This window comes from Macrosteles quadrilineatus, unplaced genomic scaffold, assembly GCF_028750875.1.
Source record: "Macrosteles quadrilineatus isolate MER2022 unplaced genomic scaffold, UCM_ALF_1.0 Scaffold_4__1_contigs__length_99947679, whole genome shotgun sequence".
Taxonomy (NCBI): Eukaryota; Metazoa; Arthropoda; class Insecta; order Hemiptera; family Cicadellidae; genus Macrosteles; species Macrosteles quadrilineatus.
The window spans coordinates 63,452,274-63,471,324 of NW_026542597.1; the positions used below are offsets into that span (position 1 = coordinate 63,452,274).

Here is a 19,051-nt window from a genome sequence, read left to right on the forward strand (position 1 = left end):
CTGTCTGTATGTCTGGACAGCTGTCACGACTAAAATACTAAACCATTAAAGCCAAAATGAGGCAACAAGATGGTCCTAGTATCTAAGAATGTCATAGGCCTAATCACTTCCCTAAGTTCATTTCGGGCTCCGCCCCTGGGATATCCAAAGTTTTGAAGTGAGATTTTTAAAAGTAAATATTAATTGGTCTCAATGGAATCACGAGAAAACTCAAAATGTTTACCTTTGTGTTGAAATTTCTATTTAAACCAGCAGAACTGCCAAATTTATTTCAGACAGCTGATACAAAGCAATTAAATACAATATTTTACACAACCATGTCGCTGGTTAATTTAAAACAGTGTCATTGATTATGGGGAAAAAGATTGTATAACTGTTGGTTTATCAACATAGGCTCTTCTTTTGATTTATTAGAGAGTTAAAGTTATGAAATTAACGTGTTTCATATATTTTTATGCAAAAAGTAGGACAGTTACAATGTAGGTTATACTTTTTTTATAAATGTTGTGGCTTTGTGTTTATAAATTCAAACTACTCAACAAGTGTTTGGATTTAGAGGTCTAGTACAACTTCCCGTTGCACGGGTACAGTGGCAAATTAAAATAATAGTCATATGACTTAGGTAACACCACTAAACAACTAATTAGATTTTTGGTTTACTATTTTATTTATTTTGAAAGGCTAAAAGTGTAACGAAAAAGTTGTGGCATCTAGTGATAAATGATAAAAATTTAAATACAATTAGGGCTGTAATTAAGTAAAATATCTACAAAATGTATAGAAAAATTACAAATTGTATTACTAAAAAACATTTAAACATGTACGAATCATTTCATACGTTATGTTTTTTTTTTCATAACTAACGATATTTAGAAAATCGTTCACCAATGTGATGTAATGAATACAACAACTACAATAGTACAACAATACTTTTATTTGTCTTGTAGATTAGTATTACCAGCCTCTAAGTTGTAAAGGCAACGCTCTGCTGAATCCCTCCACACCATTGTAAGGAGTGCTGAGCCAAGTGTGTTTGATGAGGTCCGAACCTTTCTCTGCTATCATGATGGTTGGGGCGTTGGTGTTGCCTCGTGTAATCTTCGGCATCACAGAGGCGTCGATGACTCTCAATCTACTCACACCTTGTACCCGGAGTTGAGGGTCTACCACGGCCTCGGGGTGTCCCGGGGGTCCCATGCGGCACGTGCCTACAAAATGATAACCGACGCTCGACAGGTGTCTAAGAAAACATTCCCTGTATGGACGAGAATCATAAGGGAATTTTGAACAACTTCGAACAAATACTTCATGATATCTGGCATTTACTGCTTTGAACGGTTCTGTGAACACCAAACCACGAAGGAAATCAATGGCTTTGCCTACAGTATCAACATCCCTTGGGTCCGAGTAATGGCCAAGAGTTATCCTTGGGAATTGCAATGGGTTTTTACTTTGAAGTCGGACAGAACCTCTACTTTCTGACCCGACGAGATTCGGTGTAACAAACAGAACGGGTGAGTGCTCGTTGATAGATCTAAAACTCTCAACGATTTCTTCATTATACCCGTTACCCCTAGCAAACTGTAAAATACCAGTTGAATTCTTATTATAGTGATAAAAATAAACTTGAACATCTGGGTAGTCCAAACCTTTCCTCTCACTCTCCATAAACAAAACGAATGAACTGATCCCTTTTCCAGCTAAAGTGCTGTTGAATTTCAATAAGAAGTTAAACATGCTTTGTCTTTGGTCGACTTCTGGTAAAGATACGTCAAGTGATATCATTACGCCATATGCCATTGGATGATCTTCCAATCGTTTGCCAACAGGTAGATCGTGTATAACATTTATTCCATGCTCCCATAAATGTTCACTCGGACCTATCCCTGAAAGCATTAACAGCTGTGGACTGCTGATGGCTCCACTAGACAATATCACTTCCTTCTTAGCTATAACTCTAACTAAGTAGCCATTTCTGTCAATCAGCTCAACGCCATATGCCACCTTAGTGTTTTCGTCTATTAATATTTTTGTTGCTTGCGCAAACTTAGTTACTCTCAAGTTTTGTCTGTCTTTTATTGGAGTTAAAAAGGCCTTTGCTGTGCTACAACGTCTATCATCTTCCATAGTGGCTGATAGTCTACAGAACCCTGACTGATATCTACCGTTATGATCAGGGTTTATGAAGTATCCAAGTTCAGATAAACCTCCCGCCAATATGGAACGTATTGGTTCTATATTGTCAATGTTATAGTCATCAACCTTTAAAGGGCCACCGACTGAATGGTAGTTGAAGAAATCAGGGGTGCACTTAACTCCTGAAGCTCTCATATCCTCAGACTTTTTAAAATAGGGCAAAACGTCTTTATAACTCCAACCAACATTTCCTTGAGCCTCCCAACCATCATAGTCCTTATAGTTTCCCCTTACGTACATTAGTTCGTTATGTGAACTGGATCCACCCAACATTTTACCCATCCCACAGTTGCATTGGCTACCAGTAAATCCTAAACAGATCGGTTCTTCAGAGTTAGATCGATAATTCCATTGATATTCCGTATTGTATAATGTATCGAATAAATTGGGCACTTCAGATGTTTTGGGAGGATCCCCTCCAGCTTCAATCAGGAGGACCGTCCACCCGGCGATCTCTGTCAGTCTATTGGCTACCACGGAGCCGGCAGATCCTGCACCTACGACGATGAAGTCGAACTCCTCCCAGTCCCTAGGATTGTACTGAGGAGGGTAGTTGCAGGGGTTGGCCAGCTCGCAGTCTGCCTCAGCCAGGGATAAGAACACCTCGTCTATTAGCAGAGCCGCAGCGTCTGAGTAGCGGGAGGAACACGTGCCTTCCAGGAACAGCGGGTTGTACGTGCACACGTTGGACCTGGGACAAACCAGATGTAATGTTTACCTTTATGTAAACTAAATTTCTGTAGGTATTGGGTCATCATAAAGAATAAAGGCTAAGAAGGAGTTTTTAAGATACTTAAATTCTTTTTGTATCATATTATTTAAATTAAAACTAAAACAAATAAATTTTAATGCCTTTTTTTCAAGCGTTTCTCAGTACAACTGCTTCTCAGAAAAACTTTCGTCAATACCAATAATTAAACTAACAAACAAATAAATATAACAATAACAAGACAATATAAATAAATATCAATAATTATCTATCGGCGTACGATTCATTGATCTTAATTCTTAAAGATACCAAGACATGTTTTTTGATACCAGAGGGGAAGTCGTTGTATAGCTTTGGTTGTACGGGAAGTTTCTCCTTCCAAACTCAATCCTTACTCTTGGCAAGTGAGCTGGAGATTTCCGTTTACAAACATCTAAGTAAGGCTCATTAGCCAAGGTTAATACGTATGATTGTTTGGTTGACGAATTTACGGAGGGATTTACTATGCAAATCACATATCATTTCCTTGCATATTTTAAACCTTACCTTTGAAAGATATAGAGTTGTTTGTATCGTTCCGGCAATTTGTTTTATCACTTTTCTACTATATAAATATAATACGTATGATTGTTTGGTTGACGAATTTACGTAGGAATTTATTATGCAAATCACATATCATTTCCTTGCATATTTTAAACCTTAACTTTGAAAGATATAGAGTTGTTTGTTTTGTTCCGGCAATTTGTTTTATCACTTTTCTACTATATAAATATAATACGTATGATTGTTTGGTTGACAAATTTACGTAGGGATTTGTCCTATTCAAATCACATATCATTTCCTTGCCTATTTTAAACCTTACCTCTGAAAGATATAGAGTTGTTTGTTTTGTTCCGGCAATTTGTTTGATCACTTTTCTACTATATAAATATAATTTAATTTTAAAGTATCCACATACTATACCCGACTAACAGAACTGACTGTGACTGAAAACATAACCTCTCCTAGAAGTTATGAGAAGTGGTTTTTAGTAAGTAAATCACTGTTGTAGGTAAAGTAGTGTAGGCAACTCGCGTAAATAGTGTTACCGACACTGAAATTTTCTACTCGTGCTGCTGGCACTATCATTACGCAATCGTTGTGTAAACTACTATTTTATTATCAACGGGGTAACCACTGGTACGTGTACCACCGATAAGTACGTTATAATACAATTGGATGACACAAAACAAATTTAAAAAAAAACTAGGTTAAGCCCGTCGAAACCGACGGTTGCTTTAAAGGCTTGTGATAATTCTTCTAACTGCGACAAAAAGAGTAAAATAAAAAATGAGAGCATTTAGCATTGTTTAATGAGTATAAATAGGTGTTGAAACAATAATAAATATTGCGTTAGTTAGTCATATTTCTTATACCGTCCGTCATAGGAGTTATTGTTCCTATGTTAACTGGTTTATCTTCTTTTTGATGAAGATAATACGAAGAATGCTTTTGGAAGAATCTTTAAATAGTATTGAAATCGTATTGGTGGATCTTATGTGGTACACACTTCTGTCATGCGGCTTCATTGGCAACAAATCATGCAAATGACAAAGCAATGCTGCATTTCCAAAAAGCAAATACTGTGAATTGTTACCTACGTAAAAAGTTACGTTTACATAATCAAGCTATCTTAGAAAGAATGAGGATATCTAGTTCAACAGGAAAGCGAACTTCCTGTCATGACAGTAACTGCTTAAATGGTAATTACTCTTCGTGAAATTTGTTTTACAGTCGATGTGTAGTGTTATTTTCACAAATCTCACTTAAGGCCAACCAAGTGGGCCCCGGTCCGTAATAGGCCACTGTAAAACATCTGTCAAGATATAGGTACTATTTTAGGCAAAGTTTCTCTGTTTGGATGTTATTAGACACGATAAGAGCACAATGAACTTCTTCTGCAGACTAATAATGCGTTGGTTAAGAGAAATATAAACCGAATTAATAAATTTCACAATCCAAGCGCATTAAAATGGCTCTGTCCTGATCTTTTTTGTAGTATCGAGTTTGGGCTTTTTGTTTATGTAAGTCTAGGTAAGGTGTAGGTTCTGTAATCTAGGTAAGTTACCGGTGCTCTTTGAGAAATTTCTTTTAGAGATAAATTAAATGGTTTTTTGTTGCTTTTTCGTGCTAAATCGTGCACATGTTTCTTTATACAAATTATTGAAATATTAATCCAGTTGCTGTAAACCACGATTAGTTTAACGAAATATGGACACTCCGTTCATTTGGGCAACGTGCCATTCTGTACTTGTATTATTTTTTATTGTATTACACGATCGAAATCTTTTCCAATAATTGAAAACCTGTATGAAAATAATCTCATGACTCTATGATGTCATATGACCTCTTGAATAATATGACAAAATATCGGCATAAGTGGTCAAAAAGTCAGACGCCAACCCGTACAATAGATGTAAGATAATTCGATAAGAAATAATTTTATCAAGATTTTCCCATGATTTCGGAATTGAAAAAATATATATTTGAAGTGTTATAAGACGTATCTTTAATTAATTTCTGTGAATTTAATAACACGTACAATGCTTATCAAGAAGTTTTTTATTAACTTATTGACTTTCTTTTTTCCAAAATGCTTATAAAAACTAATTGAATTTGTATGGTTTATTTCCCAAAACTAGTCCAGTCAATGAATGATCCAAAAGTAGGTGTAGAGTGCGTGAGCAGGTAACTAAGCGATTCCTTCAGAAACTTGTTCAGGGGGCTTAGGGTGTTAACATACCAAAAGTCCTGACTCCTAGGTGGTGAGCCAGGGGGTGGAGGGGGGAAAAAGAGGGGGAAAAGGTACGCATTTTGGGTTTTTTGATTATATCTCGAAAACTATCAACTTTTTGTATACTATAGTAAATTATAAAATTGAAGAAGATTAAATTTTCTACAAGAAAAGTATATAATGTGTTTATTTTGGTTCAATAGATTACGAGTTATAACTTATTTAATTGATATCTTATTAAAATACTCCTTCCATAAGAAATACATGTAAATTAGTATGCGAAATGGGGCGAATCCTATTTCCAAAGGAAATATAACTGATATCCTGGAAATATTGACAAAATTTCCAGTAATTTGACACTTTAATCATGAAATTTTGTCAAAAATTAAAGCGAGGGTGAGCATTTAAAAATGGGATGATTTAAGGTTTTTTTTTATATTTCCAATAAAAAAACACCAAAACTCGAATTATTGTTACCTCGCCCTCGCCTTAATTTTGGATCAATTTTAATGATTAAAGTGTCAAATTACTGGAAATGTTGTCAAGATTTCCAGAACATCATTTATATTTCCTTTCGGCGGATAGGATTCGCCCCATTTCACATACTAATTTACATGTATTTCTTATGGAAGAAGATTTTAATAAGATATCAACTAAATAAGTTATAACTCGTAATCTGTTGAACCAAAATAAACACATTATATACTTTTCTTGTAGAAAATTTAGTCTTCTTCAATTTTATAATTTACTATAGTATACATAAAATTGATAGTTTTCGAGATATAATCAAAAAACCCAAAATCACCACCTAGGAGTCAGGACTTTTGGTATGTTAACACCCTAAGCCCCCTGAACAAGTTTCTGAAGGAATCGCTTAGTTACCTGCTCACGCACTCTACACCTCATTCCTTGACTGGACTAAAACATAATGATTGGGAAACGAAAGTAGCCAGTTAAAATTTTAAAGTTTTAACTTTAAGTGTGATACTAAAATTTATCTACATACAGCAGATCTATAGAATAATAATTATTCTCTTAAGCGTTCTCTTCCCGTTGCGAAGCACGGGTATGGTGGCTATTACAAATAAACTGTTATTGACATTACTACTTACGAGCAAAATTTATTTATTAACAACCTTTTATAGTATAGATCGTTTCTTTAATATTTCAAAAGACTACCTTTTGATAAGGCACGGCAATATTTCGAGGTGTATAACGAAGTTACAGGTTTAATTTTGTTTCTAAAAAGGGTTGGCGGATGTTTAACTATTTTATACGACATATGTAAAAATGTTATAAATATCAAAATGTTTCTATTCGTGTCCTCTTCCCGTTGCAAAGCACGGGTACAACAGCTAGTTTGATATATATTGTATCTGTGCAATCTTTTTGTTGGCAAAGTAAATGTCCCAACTCAATTATGAGTTTTTTTCTGCATGTTCATTTGTTTCTCCTGGTAATTCATTAGCGTCCTTATTTCTCAGGGCTTCACGAAAACAAGAGCAGTACTGTTATTCAAATTCCAACTTGTTATCGCGGCAATAGTGAGTATCATTATTTAATTAAAACGATTATAGAAGTTGCTTTAAATTGCTATTATAACGCCAACCTGTTCATCGTGTGCAATAGGGAGTATCATTATTTAATTAAAACTATTATAGAAGTTGCTTTAAATTTAACATAATGGCTAGGCTCTAGGAGGCTATTGTATTAGTTTAGTATTTGGATATAAAAAAGAGAGAATAAATAGATATCAACATATCCCCGTGATATAACATATATTATATCAATAATATCTTGTTGTAATAACTTTCATTGTTTATAAATACCATATTTCAGAGTAATACCATCAGATGCACAGTTCAGGCGAAATCCAATGTTTTATAAGATGCTAGACCATAAATTACAACGTCATGTCAGCCGATAAGTTAGTATAAACAAACTGGTTACACTACTGGATCAAGTAGCCAGTCATATTTCTCTACATCTTATGTATTGTTATATTGTGGTTTTTGTAGGAAATAAACTTCATTTTTCATTATTCATATATGTTTGAGAGATTTATGGTTTATCTTTAAACCGTCCGATTTGATGATTGTGACTGTTAAGTGTATAATAGTTTTGCCTGTATATCTAAAAAAAATTAAAAAATATATGCAAACATACTGCTGTTCTGAATATAATAAGGGTTTAAACTAGGTAACAATAATAATAATAGGTTAAATACCTTATTTACGTCTTCAATCCAAGTAGTCTTTTTATGATTACTATAGTTTCGGAGCTAACAGCTCCATTGTCAAATCTTCTTGTCTTGTTAAATTACTGTTAATAGCATTGGTCATGGTTGAAGTTCACATGGATACATACACACATTATACACACATGAAACATTTATATATACAAGCAGCATTTGGAAATTAATATTTTGGCCGGCCTAAACAAAAGTGACTAGCGTTGTGGTTGTACGGACCGGTACACTGAATTATAAAAAGTATAGTAATCATAAAAAGACTACTTGGATTGAAGACGTTGTAATAAGTTAAAAAGGTATTAATAAGGTAAGTGAATAAGGTATTTAACCTATTAGTATTACTCTTCATCAATCCAGGAGGCAAAACATGGTTAAAAATTTAAACTAACTACTACGTCCCAGTCCATAAAACTGACACACTGCTAGTAATTAAACGATTAACTTACCGTACACATACTGCGAACTGAGAACAAAACATTAATACTAGACCATAGCAAAAATTCATGACTATCAACCTACAGAATGTTATGGCAACTACTGTTAAAACTGATAAGAACGAAACATCATGATAAGGAAATCAAAACAAACTTGAAGGTAAATGTTTGCTATTGTTTTGATAAGTGATTCATGATGAAAACTTTCAAATTATAAGTAGGCCTAATAATTATTGGAAATCGATGCATACCTTACCTTACCGTACCTCCTTCGCTACTTAAACCTAAAGGTAAGTTTCCATTCTTACAAATTTGTGCTGGGGACATGTGCTCACCGTGTACCCGTCACAAATCTCCGAGTTTGTAGGAATGGAAACAGTCTAGCAAAGGTTGCGGCACAAGTGACGGTGCGAATTTTGTGCCCATCAACTGCGCGCCAAAATATATGCGTGGTTGGAATGGAAACGTCTGGGCGTTATGTGCCCACAACTCGTGCATGCGCAGGTCCTCCGAACTACCACTATTGACACAAACTTTAAAGTTTTAAAAGCTTAATGCCGAAGGCATTCCACGAGATATCACCAAAACCCATGAAAAGGTACATCTGTAGAATAAGATCTTTGATACAAAATATCTCTTGAAAATATATTGGGAATATATATATAAGTGCTATAATAAAGTGTTGAATAGAAAAACATTTTGCCCAAATGGGTATTTTTGTATTGTGGCAGTAATTTATTTCTTTGCAATATGTATAAGATCAACAATGTATTGTTCACAAGTTCTTTGGTTATATCGACGTAGAACGAACTCTATAACCCGTTCTTTCGGTATATGCATAAGTTAGAACTACAATAGGTAATACCATTGATTTAATATTGAGATGTACATAATTTTAAGAGTATCCTATTAGGTTGTTTCTACGGAATTAGATTTTCTAAACAGGTGTACATAATTTTTTTTTAGGAATAACTTGTGACATTCGAATAACTGGTATTTACGGTAGAATTACATAAACTATTATTTTCAATATGACATTTTGATTTTATCATAAGCAATCTCAAATAGGAAGTGAATTCGTAACTTAAATGTATTGTTGGTAATTGAATTTATCAATAAGCTCAATTTTACTTAACATACTTGGAAACATTTCTTCTTTGTATTAATCTACTTTAACAAGATTTGTATTAGTTAATTTTGCACTTACAATCGTCAATTATTTTCCTCTAAAGTGTAAGGTATGATATATTTTGAAAATAAATCTAAGTTAAATCTGCATGATGTACGTGTATACAATGCATGGTGGAAGTAAAAATACCACTATTTACTTCCACCATGTATACAATGGCTTATTGATAAACTCTTTAGAGCTAAACATGATAATATGATGTTAGTTGGTGTGACGTCCTAGCCAATATTAGCTGACGGTTTTGAGCCTCGTCCTACGCAAACAGTTTCAAAAGTAACGGGAGAGAGGCATGATTAGGTTAATGATACTTGTCCTCCCTTGGTTGAACGTTGGTAAATTATAGAGCAATTGAGAGATTAAAATAAGCATCGAATACCATATACTGTCAGCAATCCAGCTGAATTGGCCGCGCTTTTAAATGTAGTCTATTAGGCCAGTTTTTAGGCAATACTTAAGTGTTTCTTTTTTTCCATCATCTTACCAAATAAACTGGCCAAATCAATCACAGTTATAAAGGGTGCGCCAAAATAACCCGACAGTTTTTAATACTGAATAACTCAAGAACAAAATACATTTTTATGTATTAAATAATGTTAAATTGTACACACTACTAACATTATTTAGTAGTTCAGAGATGGTTCGAAATTTTGAAACAAACTCTTTTGATTTTTAACTACACCCATAGACAAATGTCGCACGAAATTAAGTCTGGGGATCGAGCTGACTACAGCACATAACAAAACCAAGAGATCACTTTACCAAGAAAGAGTTCACGCAAAACTGTCATTGAATAGTTGGATGTATGCCAATTGCGCCGTCCTGTTGAAACCATGTGTTCGTCATGTCTATCCCTCCTAACATTCGCAGTTGTGGAACCAAAAACCCCCTCAGTATTTCAACATAGCGTTCCGAGTTTACAGGGTGTTCCCACTTTCGTCCTCAAAAACATATGATACAATGACTCCAAACAGGGCCACACGCGACACTAGACAGTAACCTTCTTTCGACGAAATGATGTTTTACCAAACATAAAAATGGCATAACATAAGCAATCATTTACTACAACAATGAGGTATCTAGTTAGTATAACATCTGACTTATTACAAAACAGTTTCTGTTAGGTTTTTTTGGCGCACCCTTTATTATTAATATGCTTACAATTTAAAATCATGGGTAAAGTCTTTTTATTAAGCCTACTACTATTTTAATACAACAAAGTGAGAAAACGCCATAGGAAAGTTTAAAACGCCATCTGTTAAATATAGACAGCTGGTTAGAGAGATCAGCAATATCAGCAAGATCAGCTATTTCAGCAATATCAGCACACAGTAGCCTTACTTTCAACACAAGACACATGCGACATTCAACAGCTGTAATGCGACTTTCACGTGCATCTAATTGTATTTAATTTACCCCAAAACTATTAAATGGCTGCATTGCAAGCTTTAAGTAGTTTTATTTTATTTTTAAGTGATTGTAATATCTATTTCTAATGATCGAATGCTTTTTTTGTTTTTTTATTAACCACCCAATTTTAATATAATACATGTTAATACTTCAACTTCAATGTTCAATGTCATACTTCTTTTACTTCAATGTGTATTTGTTATTTACTGTGTATGAATAAATACTATAAAAATCTTATAATGAATCTTATAATTGAAGTTCTATCACACCAAATGGAGGTATTAAATAAGACTTGAACTGATTGAACGGTGGTAAATTTTTCATTCGTCGCAGTTCAAACTTTCACCGTTTCGGCTAAAATGAATCTTTTCAGTTCTAGTTTTTAGCACTTTTTATTATTGGACCATATTTAATAAAAACTACTACTCAACATAATTTAACCTCCTTCTGACTCTTTGTGTAGCCTCCCCACTTTAATAAAGCCTTGATGTGTAGCTTAGAAATACAATATTTAGTTAAAATTCATACGTGTTAAGTTTAGTTACATTAATTGCATAGGTAAAACAGGATTGTTGGTGAACCATCTACACAGATAATATAATCAGTTGATCAAACATATAATAAAATAATATTGAAAATGACTATACAAAGAAAGATAAACAATAACATATTTTGTTGTACATACATTAAATTGAATGTTTAAACAGTAATATCAACAAGGACAACATGTGGAGTTAATTTAAATACCTCATACATACAGCCCCTCCTATTTAAATTACAACAGTGTTTCGGTAAAATATGGTGTAATTTACCTTTCAGGTGTTTTATTCAGTGTCATAAAGTTTACTAAAATACGAATATTACGAAACACCTAAATACAATAATTTATAATTCATTATTTGTTCGGTATTTTCAGTTAGTCATAATTGAATTTGATAATAAATGTAAATTTTGCATTACATTTTTTTAAACGCATACACACTTTTTGCATAAGATTATCTTTAACGTACCAGGCTTGCGTATAAATGTGACAAAACGTGATACGTTTAGTCGTGTACGACTGCCATTACTTTCTTTTATTGCTAAAACTGCAATATTAGTTTTTTCGTTGAAAATAATGATTCAATTACAATGATAAACGTTTGTCGCTTCAACACACAGTGGTATTTATGGTCATTTGCTGCATTCTTTGCAAATTTGTGTGGAAATGTAACAATCTTGTCGCATTGGGTTTTCAACAAATGCGACTGTCTTAAACATATGTAAATAGTATATATCTTATGAATAAACTAATCGGATGTTTGGTTGAAAACCTTATATTTAATTAATTAGATCCATAGTCTTTTTTCTTATTGTAAAGCAAAAAATGTTATACAAAAATATTTTGCCATCGTTACCCTTTGTAATGTAGGGTGTCCCACGAAGGGGTTTAAACGTTTGATTTTATATGACGTGCCCATTCATTCACCGAACTTGTTTAAACTTTACACAGTTTACAAAGTAGGTTCTAAAAATATTCTGGAAAAATTTCAACTCCCTAACCTTAGTAGAAACAAAAATGATGGCATATTGACAAATTTACCAATGTGCTATCTATAAAAACTACTTTCATGATTTAGGCTATTATTAGTTATTTATTTATTATTATTATTTATTAGTTATTTGATTTATTTTTAGTTTTCCATTAGGCTATGTTCTGGCTTTTTTTTATTTAAAAGTCATATTGCCCTGGAAAGTAACAATAAAAATATTTTATAAAACCAAAAATACCTTTTTTAATGTTTTTAAAGTAACGTTTTTGAATATACCACCATTTTGTTTCTACTAAGGTTAGGGAGTTGAAATTTTTCCAGAATATTTCTAGAACTTCTTTGTAAACTGTGTAAAGTTTCAAAAAGTTCGGTGCATGAATGGGCGCGTAATGTAAAATCAAACGTTTAAACCCCTTCGTGCGACACCCTATATGTGTAAACTTTATTTAAATTTATAGTATTGGCTATAATTTCAGGATTATGTACCTACAATTAATATAGTCTGGGTCGTTGGTTAAGTTCAACTGTAAGTTAGAACACCACCAAACGAAAATAAAGCCAAACTCCTCCAATGTCCAAGGATTGTATTGTGGAGGTGTAGGAGTGAACGGAAGAATATAACGAAGATAATATATAATCTTTGTCTGCCATGTTCACCTCTAATTCCAACTAAAAAAGAACTAAAATAAAATATTAGGTTTGGGTATTTAAAAAGCAAAAATGAAATATGATAAGGAAAGTCTTTAAGGAAAAAGTAAAATTTGGTATCAGGCATGGTATATTGACATGAGAAAAGATTTCCACTATGTAAAAAGAAGGACACTAAATAACTTAGGCTATAATAATATCAACCGAACACTGAAGTAACTTAAGTTATCTCCAGGTGACCATGTTGTGTAACCCATTAAGAAAATTAACGACTTTGTGGTCGGAATAACTTACCTTTATTGCCAGCAAAAGTGAAATTTTAGGCATTTATTCTGTTAGACTTTTAAATACCAAGGCAGCTTTCATTAGTTTTATCTACCATAACATTACAATATATTTTGGAAAGACATTCTGTAAATTGCTATTTAATTTAAAACTGTAAGTAGTTTTTAGTTATTTTCTTTCACTAATATGATTTTAAAATATTTTTATTTGTGAAAAATCCATTGAATCGTTATTGGTATAAATTATTCTCGTAGTGATATCCATGTATAAATGTTGAATAATTTTCTTCACTTGAATAATAAATTAACCCTTTCAAAAACTAAACGTAAAAAAAATAGTGTATCAGCAATGAAAAAGCAACTGCCAAACAGGTAACAGGACAATGCTTTTAGGATGAACTGCCACCTACCCTTGTTTTGGGGATCTTAGCTTTATTGGCGTTAAACCGTGTGTTACTTTGTCAACGGGTTGAAAGGTTTTTATTTGATTGTAGGGTTTATATACTGCAAAGAGGAAATTATATGAGGAATTGTTGTGTTTATCGTTTAATCTACTATTACTCTACAGTTTCACAGCTGTTGCCAGGAAGAATGTATCTAACAAAGAGGATAGAAAGTACAGTGAGAGATTTGAATTGTACTGATCAAAAGTTGTGACCGAAACCAGTAACCAAACTCACGACATTGCTGTAATAAATCTAAAGTAAGTGGAACTACCAACTTGAGCCAACGAATCACTTTCAATTATTTTTTACACCACAAACCTTCAAAAGTGGTACCTTAGCTTACATGCTATTTCACAACATACAAACTACCGAATACCGAAGGGTCATTTCAAGTCAACCACTGTAGAAATTTAAATCAGACAAAACAACAAACAAAGCTGCATACTGGTAAATATCATTATTTACCCGCATGACTACAGAAGTAGAGGCATTCGAAATTGTGACTCTAGAATAAACGGAACATTTTTTATAGAAAATATACTTATATTTTAAAATAGTCATGCTTTCCCCACCTGCAATAGATTTATAATATTTTAAATGATGGTTTACAATTTACTATAATATGTTAGAAAAAGAATGTGGTTCTTATAACTTACTAAATTTTTTACGGATGAAAATGTTTTGAACAAATAGAAACCGTCTAGCATAGTTTATACATTATTTTATTATGGTTGTATTACAATTAAAATTATTAAAGCTTCTTGAGAATCTGAGATTTTTGAATGTCAAAGTTACTTGGACATTTTTATGTTTATAATTATTGATGTATAGTAGATAATTTCGTGATTAGAAAATGCATAAAAAATTAAACTATTATTAAGGGTCATAGATTCTTTAAAGGTAAGTCAATCTATTCAATGTATATAATATTAAACAATAAAGTAATATAAGTGTTTACCCTTATAAGATATCTTTACTCTAAAACCAAACTTTAGTATTAGTAGTGTAAGAAAAACGAGGGCATTTAAATAAAAGTAAATTATTTATTTTCAATTTGTACTTGAAAAACTGTAACTTGTTTACAAAGATATATTTAACTATGATTGATATCTCTAACTATTTAAATTAATAAATTTTTATTTTTATCGTTGACATAAAATTACGGTACGAATACGTCACATGCGGCTGAGAAATAATTCATGTGGATTTATGCTAACATCCTCATTATCAATTCTATTATAGCTTTGAGAAACACATTGTACAATCTTCTGCAATGCAGTTGTATTCCTGCTGATACTTTCTTGGATGAAATTTATACTTGAATAAAAACATATATTTAAGTAGTTTTTTAACATTTTTAATTTGGTAATTTACGGCTTAAAACATTTCAAAAATATCACGAAGCTTGTAGCTATAAACAGGGTGCTAATCCCTAACTAATAATTACATTGGTCATTGTAAAAAAATAGGTTTATAAGTGTTTTACTAATTCGAATAAATATTGTGCTAACTGTTTACGTTGGGTTGGGTATAATTTTACCTATCACAATAAGTTTTAATTAAAATATAAAATTATTAAATAACATTAAAATTCTGATTCAGGGATCATAAAAATCTAGTATTATTAATATTTTTGTTAAGTTGTGTTTGTTTACGAGATTGTTACAGCAATTGTTCCATATTCATGTTAACGATTTGTATTTCAAACAAACAATTACATCTGAATCATTTAAATTTATATTAAACACGGTTATTTTTTTAAACAAAATTTACTTAATCTTTAAATTCAAAATGTTGATTAAAGTTGTTTACTAACATAAAGGTGCAATAATAAGTTTGTTGACAAATAAACTTGTTTGCTAATACACACAAACCAGTAATTTTCAATTCAAAAGTTATCTAATCGCTGTAATGCCATGACAGTTTACAAAGGGAAGTTATGGTTGTGTAAACTCATTCGTATTACTAATTGAGAATATGCAAATAACGCGAGCAATAAATGGAATAATGTGATGTCAACTAGATTTGTTATAGTTGTATTAGCTTTATAATAATGTTAACGTGTGAATTATGGATGCGAATAATGTTAAGTTTGCTACCTAATAGTTGCATTCATATATAAAAAGTATCCTATTATTTAAAAGACTGGCCACATTCCAGTGTGATTCAAGGGAAACAAAATACTAATTCTTGTATTTCATACAAATACAAGACAACCGTTACAATACAATGTATTGGAACAAAAGTTATATCTTTATGTCATATGATTCAAGACATTTAAGGAACTCGTTACTACAGGTTTTAACCGCAATGAGTAAGTTTCATCAAAATGAAAAAAAAAATCGTGTTAATTTCATTTCTGTTGTTATCTTGCACAATACATTCATAGGCGATTCCCTCTTAACCTTAACTGTCTTTTCATGTAATTAAATTAAATTATTATTTTTTTTTAACTACAGTTAATATTAAAGTAAACCACTGGTTTAAACGTAATAAAAAAAACCTCTAACTAGTTGCTCTGCTCGTGTTTCAATACGGGTTAAGAATGCAGGAGAAAATAATTCAGGTTTTAAAATGTACGAAAAATTTAATTGAATTCTGATATCTATTTGGATTCAACCAAAACATGTGCTGTTTGTGTATATTCAACTAAAAACATGTACACATGACGCAAAATATCTTGACACTTGATAAATTCTAATACTAAAGTAAGATTTATTAAACAGCTGGGTTAGTACATTTTCTTCATAAGATATATATTTGGATTTTAATGGCCTGTGGGCCAAAGCCCACGGACTTTAATTACAGGAATTTGTAAAACAGGGTGTCTACACAAAAAAAAATTACACATCGTTTATAAAAATCCGTCCATTATTAACGAAGGAGTAGTGTTTCGTAGAAATCGCCTTCACGTATTATATATAAAGATTTATTATATTAAGCAAAACATACACCGTAAAGAATAATAAGTGAATACAAATTTAAATAAAACTGTTAAAATGTTGTTTTTAACTTCAAACTACATAACCATTCAATGTAGTTTTTTTATATGCATGCCTTACATAAACAGTTGAGCAATGTGAATTTTACCTAACAAAATGAAAGAAATGCGGCATCTCTAATAGCAAGGACGAGAAAAGGTAATAATGGGCTTGGCTTGGGTTCAAATTGCCTTTGGATTCTACAAGGTTTATCTATGTATATGCTGTTCCCTAAAAGTAATATATTAGGCCTGATCATTACTAAGAATAGTTTACAATGCAAAATTTTAGTATAAAGTAATAAGGAAATATGTGTGGAAAAATACATAAAATTTACATATACTGTATATATAAAACATTAGTACTTAACACACAGTACACTACATTACCTTCCACAAATTATTAAGTATATATGTATGATAAGTTATATAAATAAAATTCTCAAGTGTATATACAAATACAGAAGCTGATGATTTTCTTATTCTATTGTCAGTCAAAAGGTTTTTTAACCCAATAATAGTACATATGATAAATAATATTGTACCATTTTTGCTTGTAAGTGTCTCGTTTTTTACTTTGTGCTGAAGAAGATCACTGTGTAGAATTTACACTCACTGTAAATTAAAACCAAGTGAAATAACTGACCAGACAAACCGCCTCTTCGATATTTAAGAACTTAAAGTGTATAAATCCACCGACATAGGTTTAAACCTAAGGTGATTATTGTTTTTGTGTAAAAATGTATGGTTTTGTTTGTTAATTCTATAGAAAAACAATAAAGATTTCCTAAAAAAATACACATTTTAATTACGTTTTAAAGTTACATTTAAATATTTATATATGATATCATGCTTGAAGCAGAAAAAAACTAATACTTTTAGGGTCGTATATTTTATTTTATTAAAAATATATTTTAAATTAAAGTTTGAAGACTCTTTTAAACCAATTATAATTTGCGTTTCTTGTTTGGCTAAATGAAATAACGTTTAACGATCTAAATAGCAATTTTCAACGACATAATTACGAGAAGAGTGTATGTTATCGTAACTTGTATATGACTCTTATATAGTTTAAACAAAAAATATTCTCAAATGTCTTAAAATCTATAAAAAGATATTACAGAACTTACTACAGGAAACCGGTGTAAGAAGGTTTTTTCAACTTTTTATTTGAATCCTGGTTTGTTATAATCGCCACAAACAAAGTTCAATATAATTTATATAGTTGTTTTCGATTCTAGTTTGTTTTTCAAATTTCAAACAGTTTTTTTTTTCAAATACATTATTTTGGATCGATTATTTAAATCAGTTTTAAATTAACTGTTATTCATACAATTGTTTCAATGCTCTAAGTGAATGGATATTCAATGTGATGCTTGTATTAAACAGTTAATAAATTCAATTAAATGTTAATATTTTTACTTCGTTTTTTTATTAGTTTTGAATAGTTTAAACTATGAAATCCGGACTTAAAATATTAATATATATGAATTATGTTATCATTTATTAATCAAAATAGTAAATAGTTAACACTTAATTAAAAGGATGTAAATAAATATTTATAGACTATTTACACACAGTTAAACAAATTGAAAATAATCTTTAGTTTCCGCGGCCGGACAAATAGTAGCCTAGGCCTATATATAGTAACGAAACACATAACGCGGGAACATCTGTGACGGAATGAAACATGTCCACCACGTGACGGCCCTACATGTGTCAGCTGCTGACTATACAACAATGAAGGGATCTTTTGTATATAGATATGAATTATTTGAGCCCGTTTTACATAAAACATATGATAACTCTTTATTATAATCACACTTAGTATGCATGCTTTATATCCTTTAGGTTGTGGGCAGCGGCGTGAATATTTTACAAAACAACACAAAAACTGTTTCATAGGAATTGTTGATTATTTTTTTTTTACAAAAATTATCCTGTTTTGTCAATAAGTCTTCAAATTGCCAAATGTGATGACGATCAGTAAATGTGTAAATGTGTCATTAGCATAGTAAACTCAATAATTACTTTGACGAGAGTTAATTGACCGATGGTACAACAAATGATTATTTACTATTGGATTTCACAAGCAATGGGATTTAATGGCATTTAATCAAAACTCAACACAATAGTGTAGTGTTGTTATTCTACGTATTTTAGTATTTTAGTACGTATATACAGGGTGGCTGAAAAGTAACT

At 31.7% G+C, this 19,051-nt stretch overlaps 1 protein-coding gene across 1 annotated transcript; it reads right to left on the bottom strand.

Annotated features, from left to right (window-relative positions):
• Positions 1-896: 896 nt before the first annotated feature.
• On the bottom strand, positions 897-14,108 carry LOC128992992 (glucose dehydrogenase [FAD, quinone]-like). The gene is made up of 2 exons (XM_054416742.1): positions 14,104-14,108; positions 897-2,887 (listed from the first exon to the last, which is right to left on the bottom strand). The coding sequence occupies exons 1-2, from the start codon at positions 14,106-14,108 to the stop codon at positions 955-957; spliced, it is 1,938 nt and encodes a 645-aa protein (XP_054272717.1). The 3' UTR covers positions 897-954.
• Between the last annotated feature and the right edge of the window lie 4,943 nt (positions 14,109-19,051).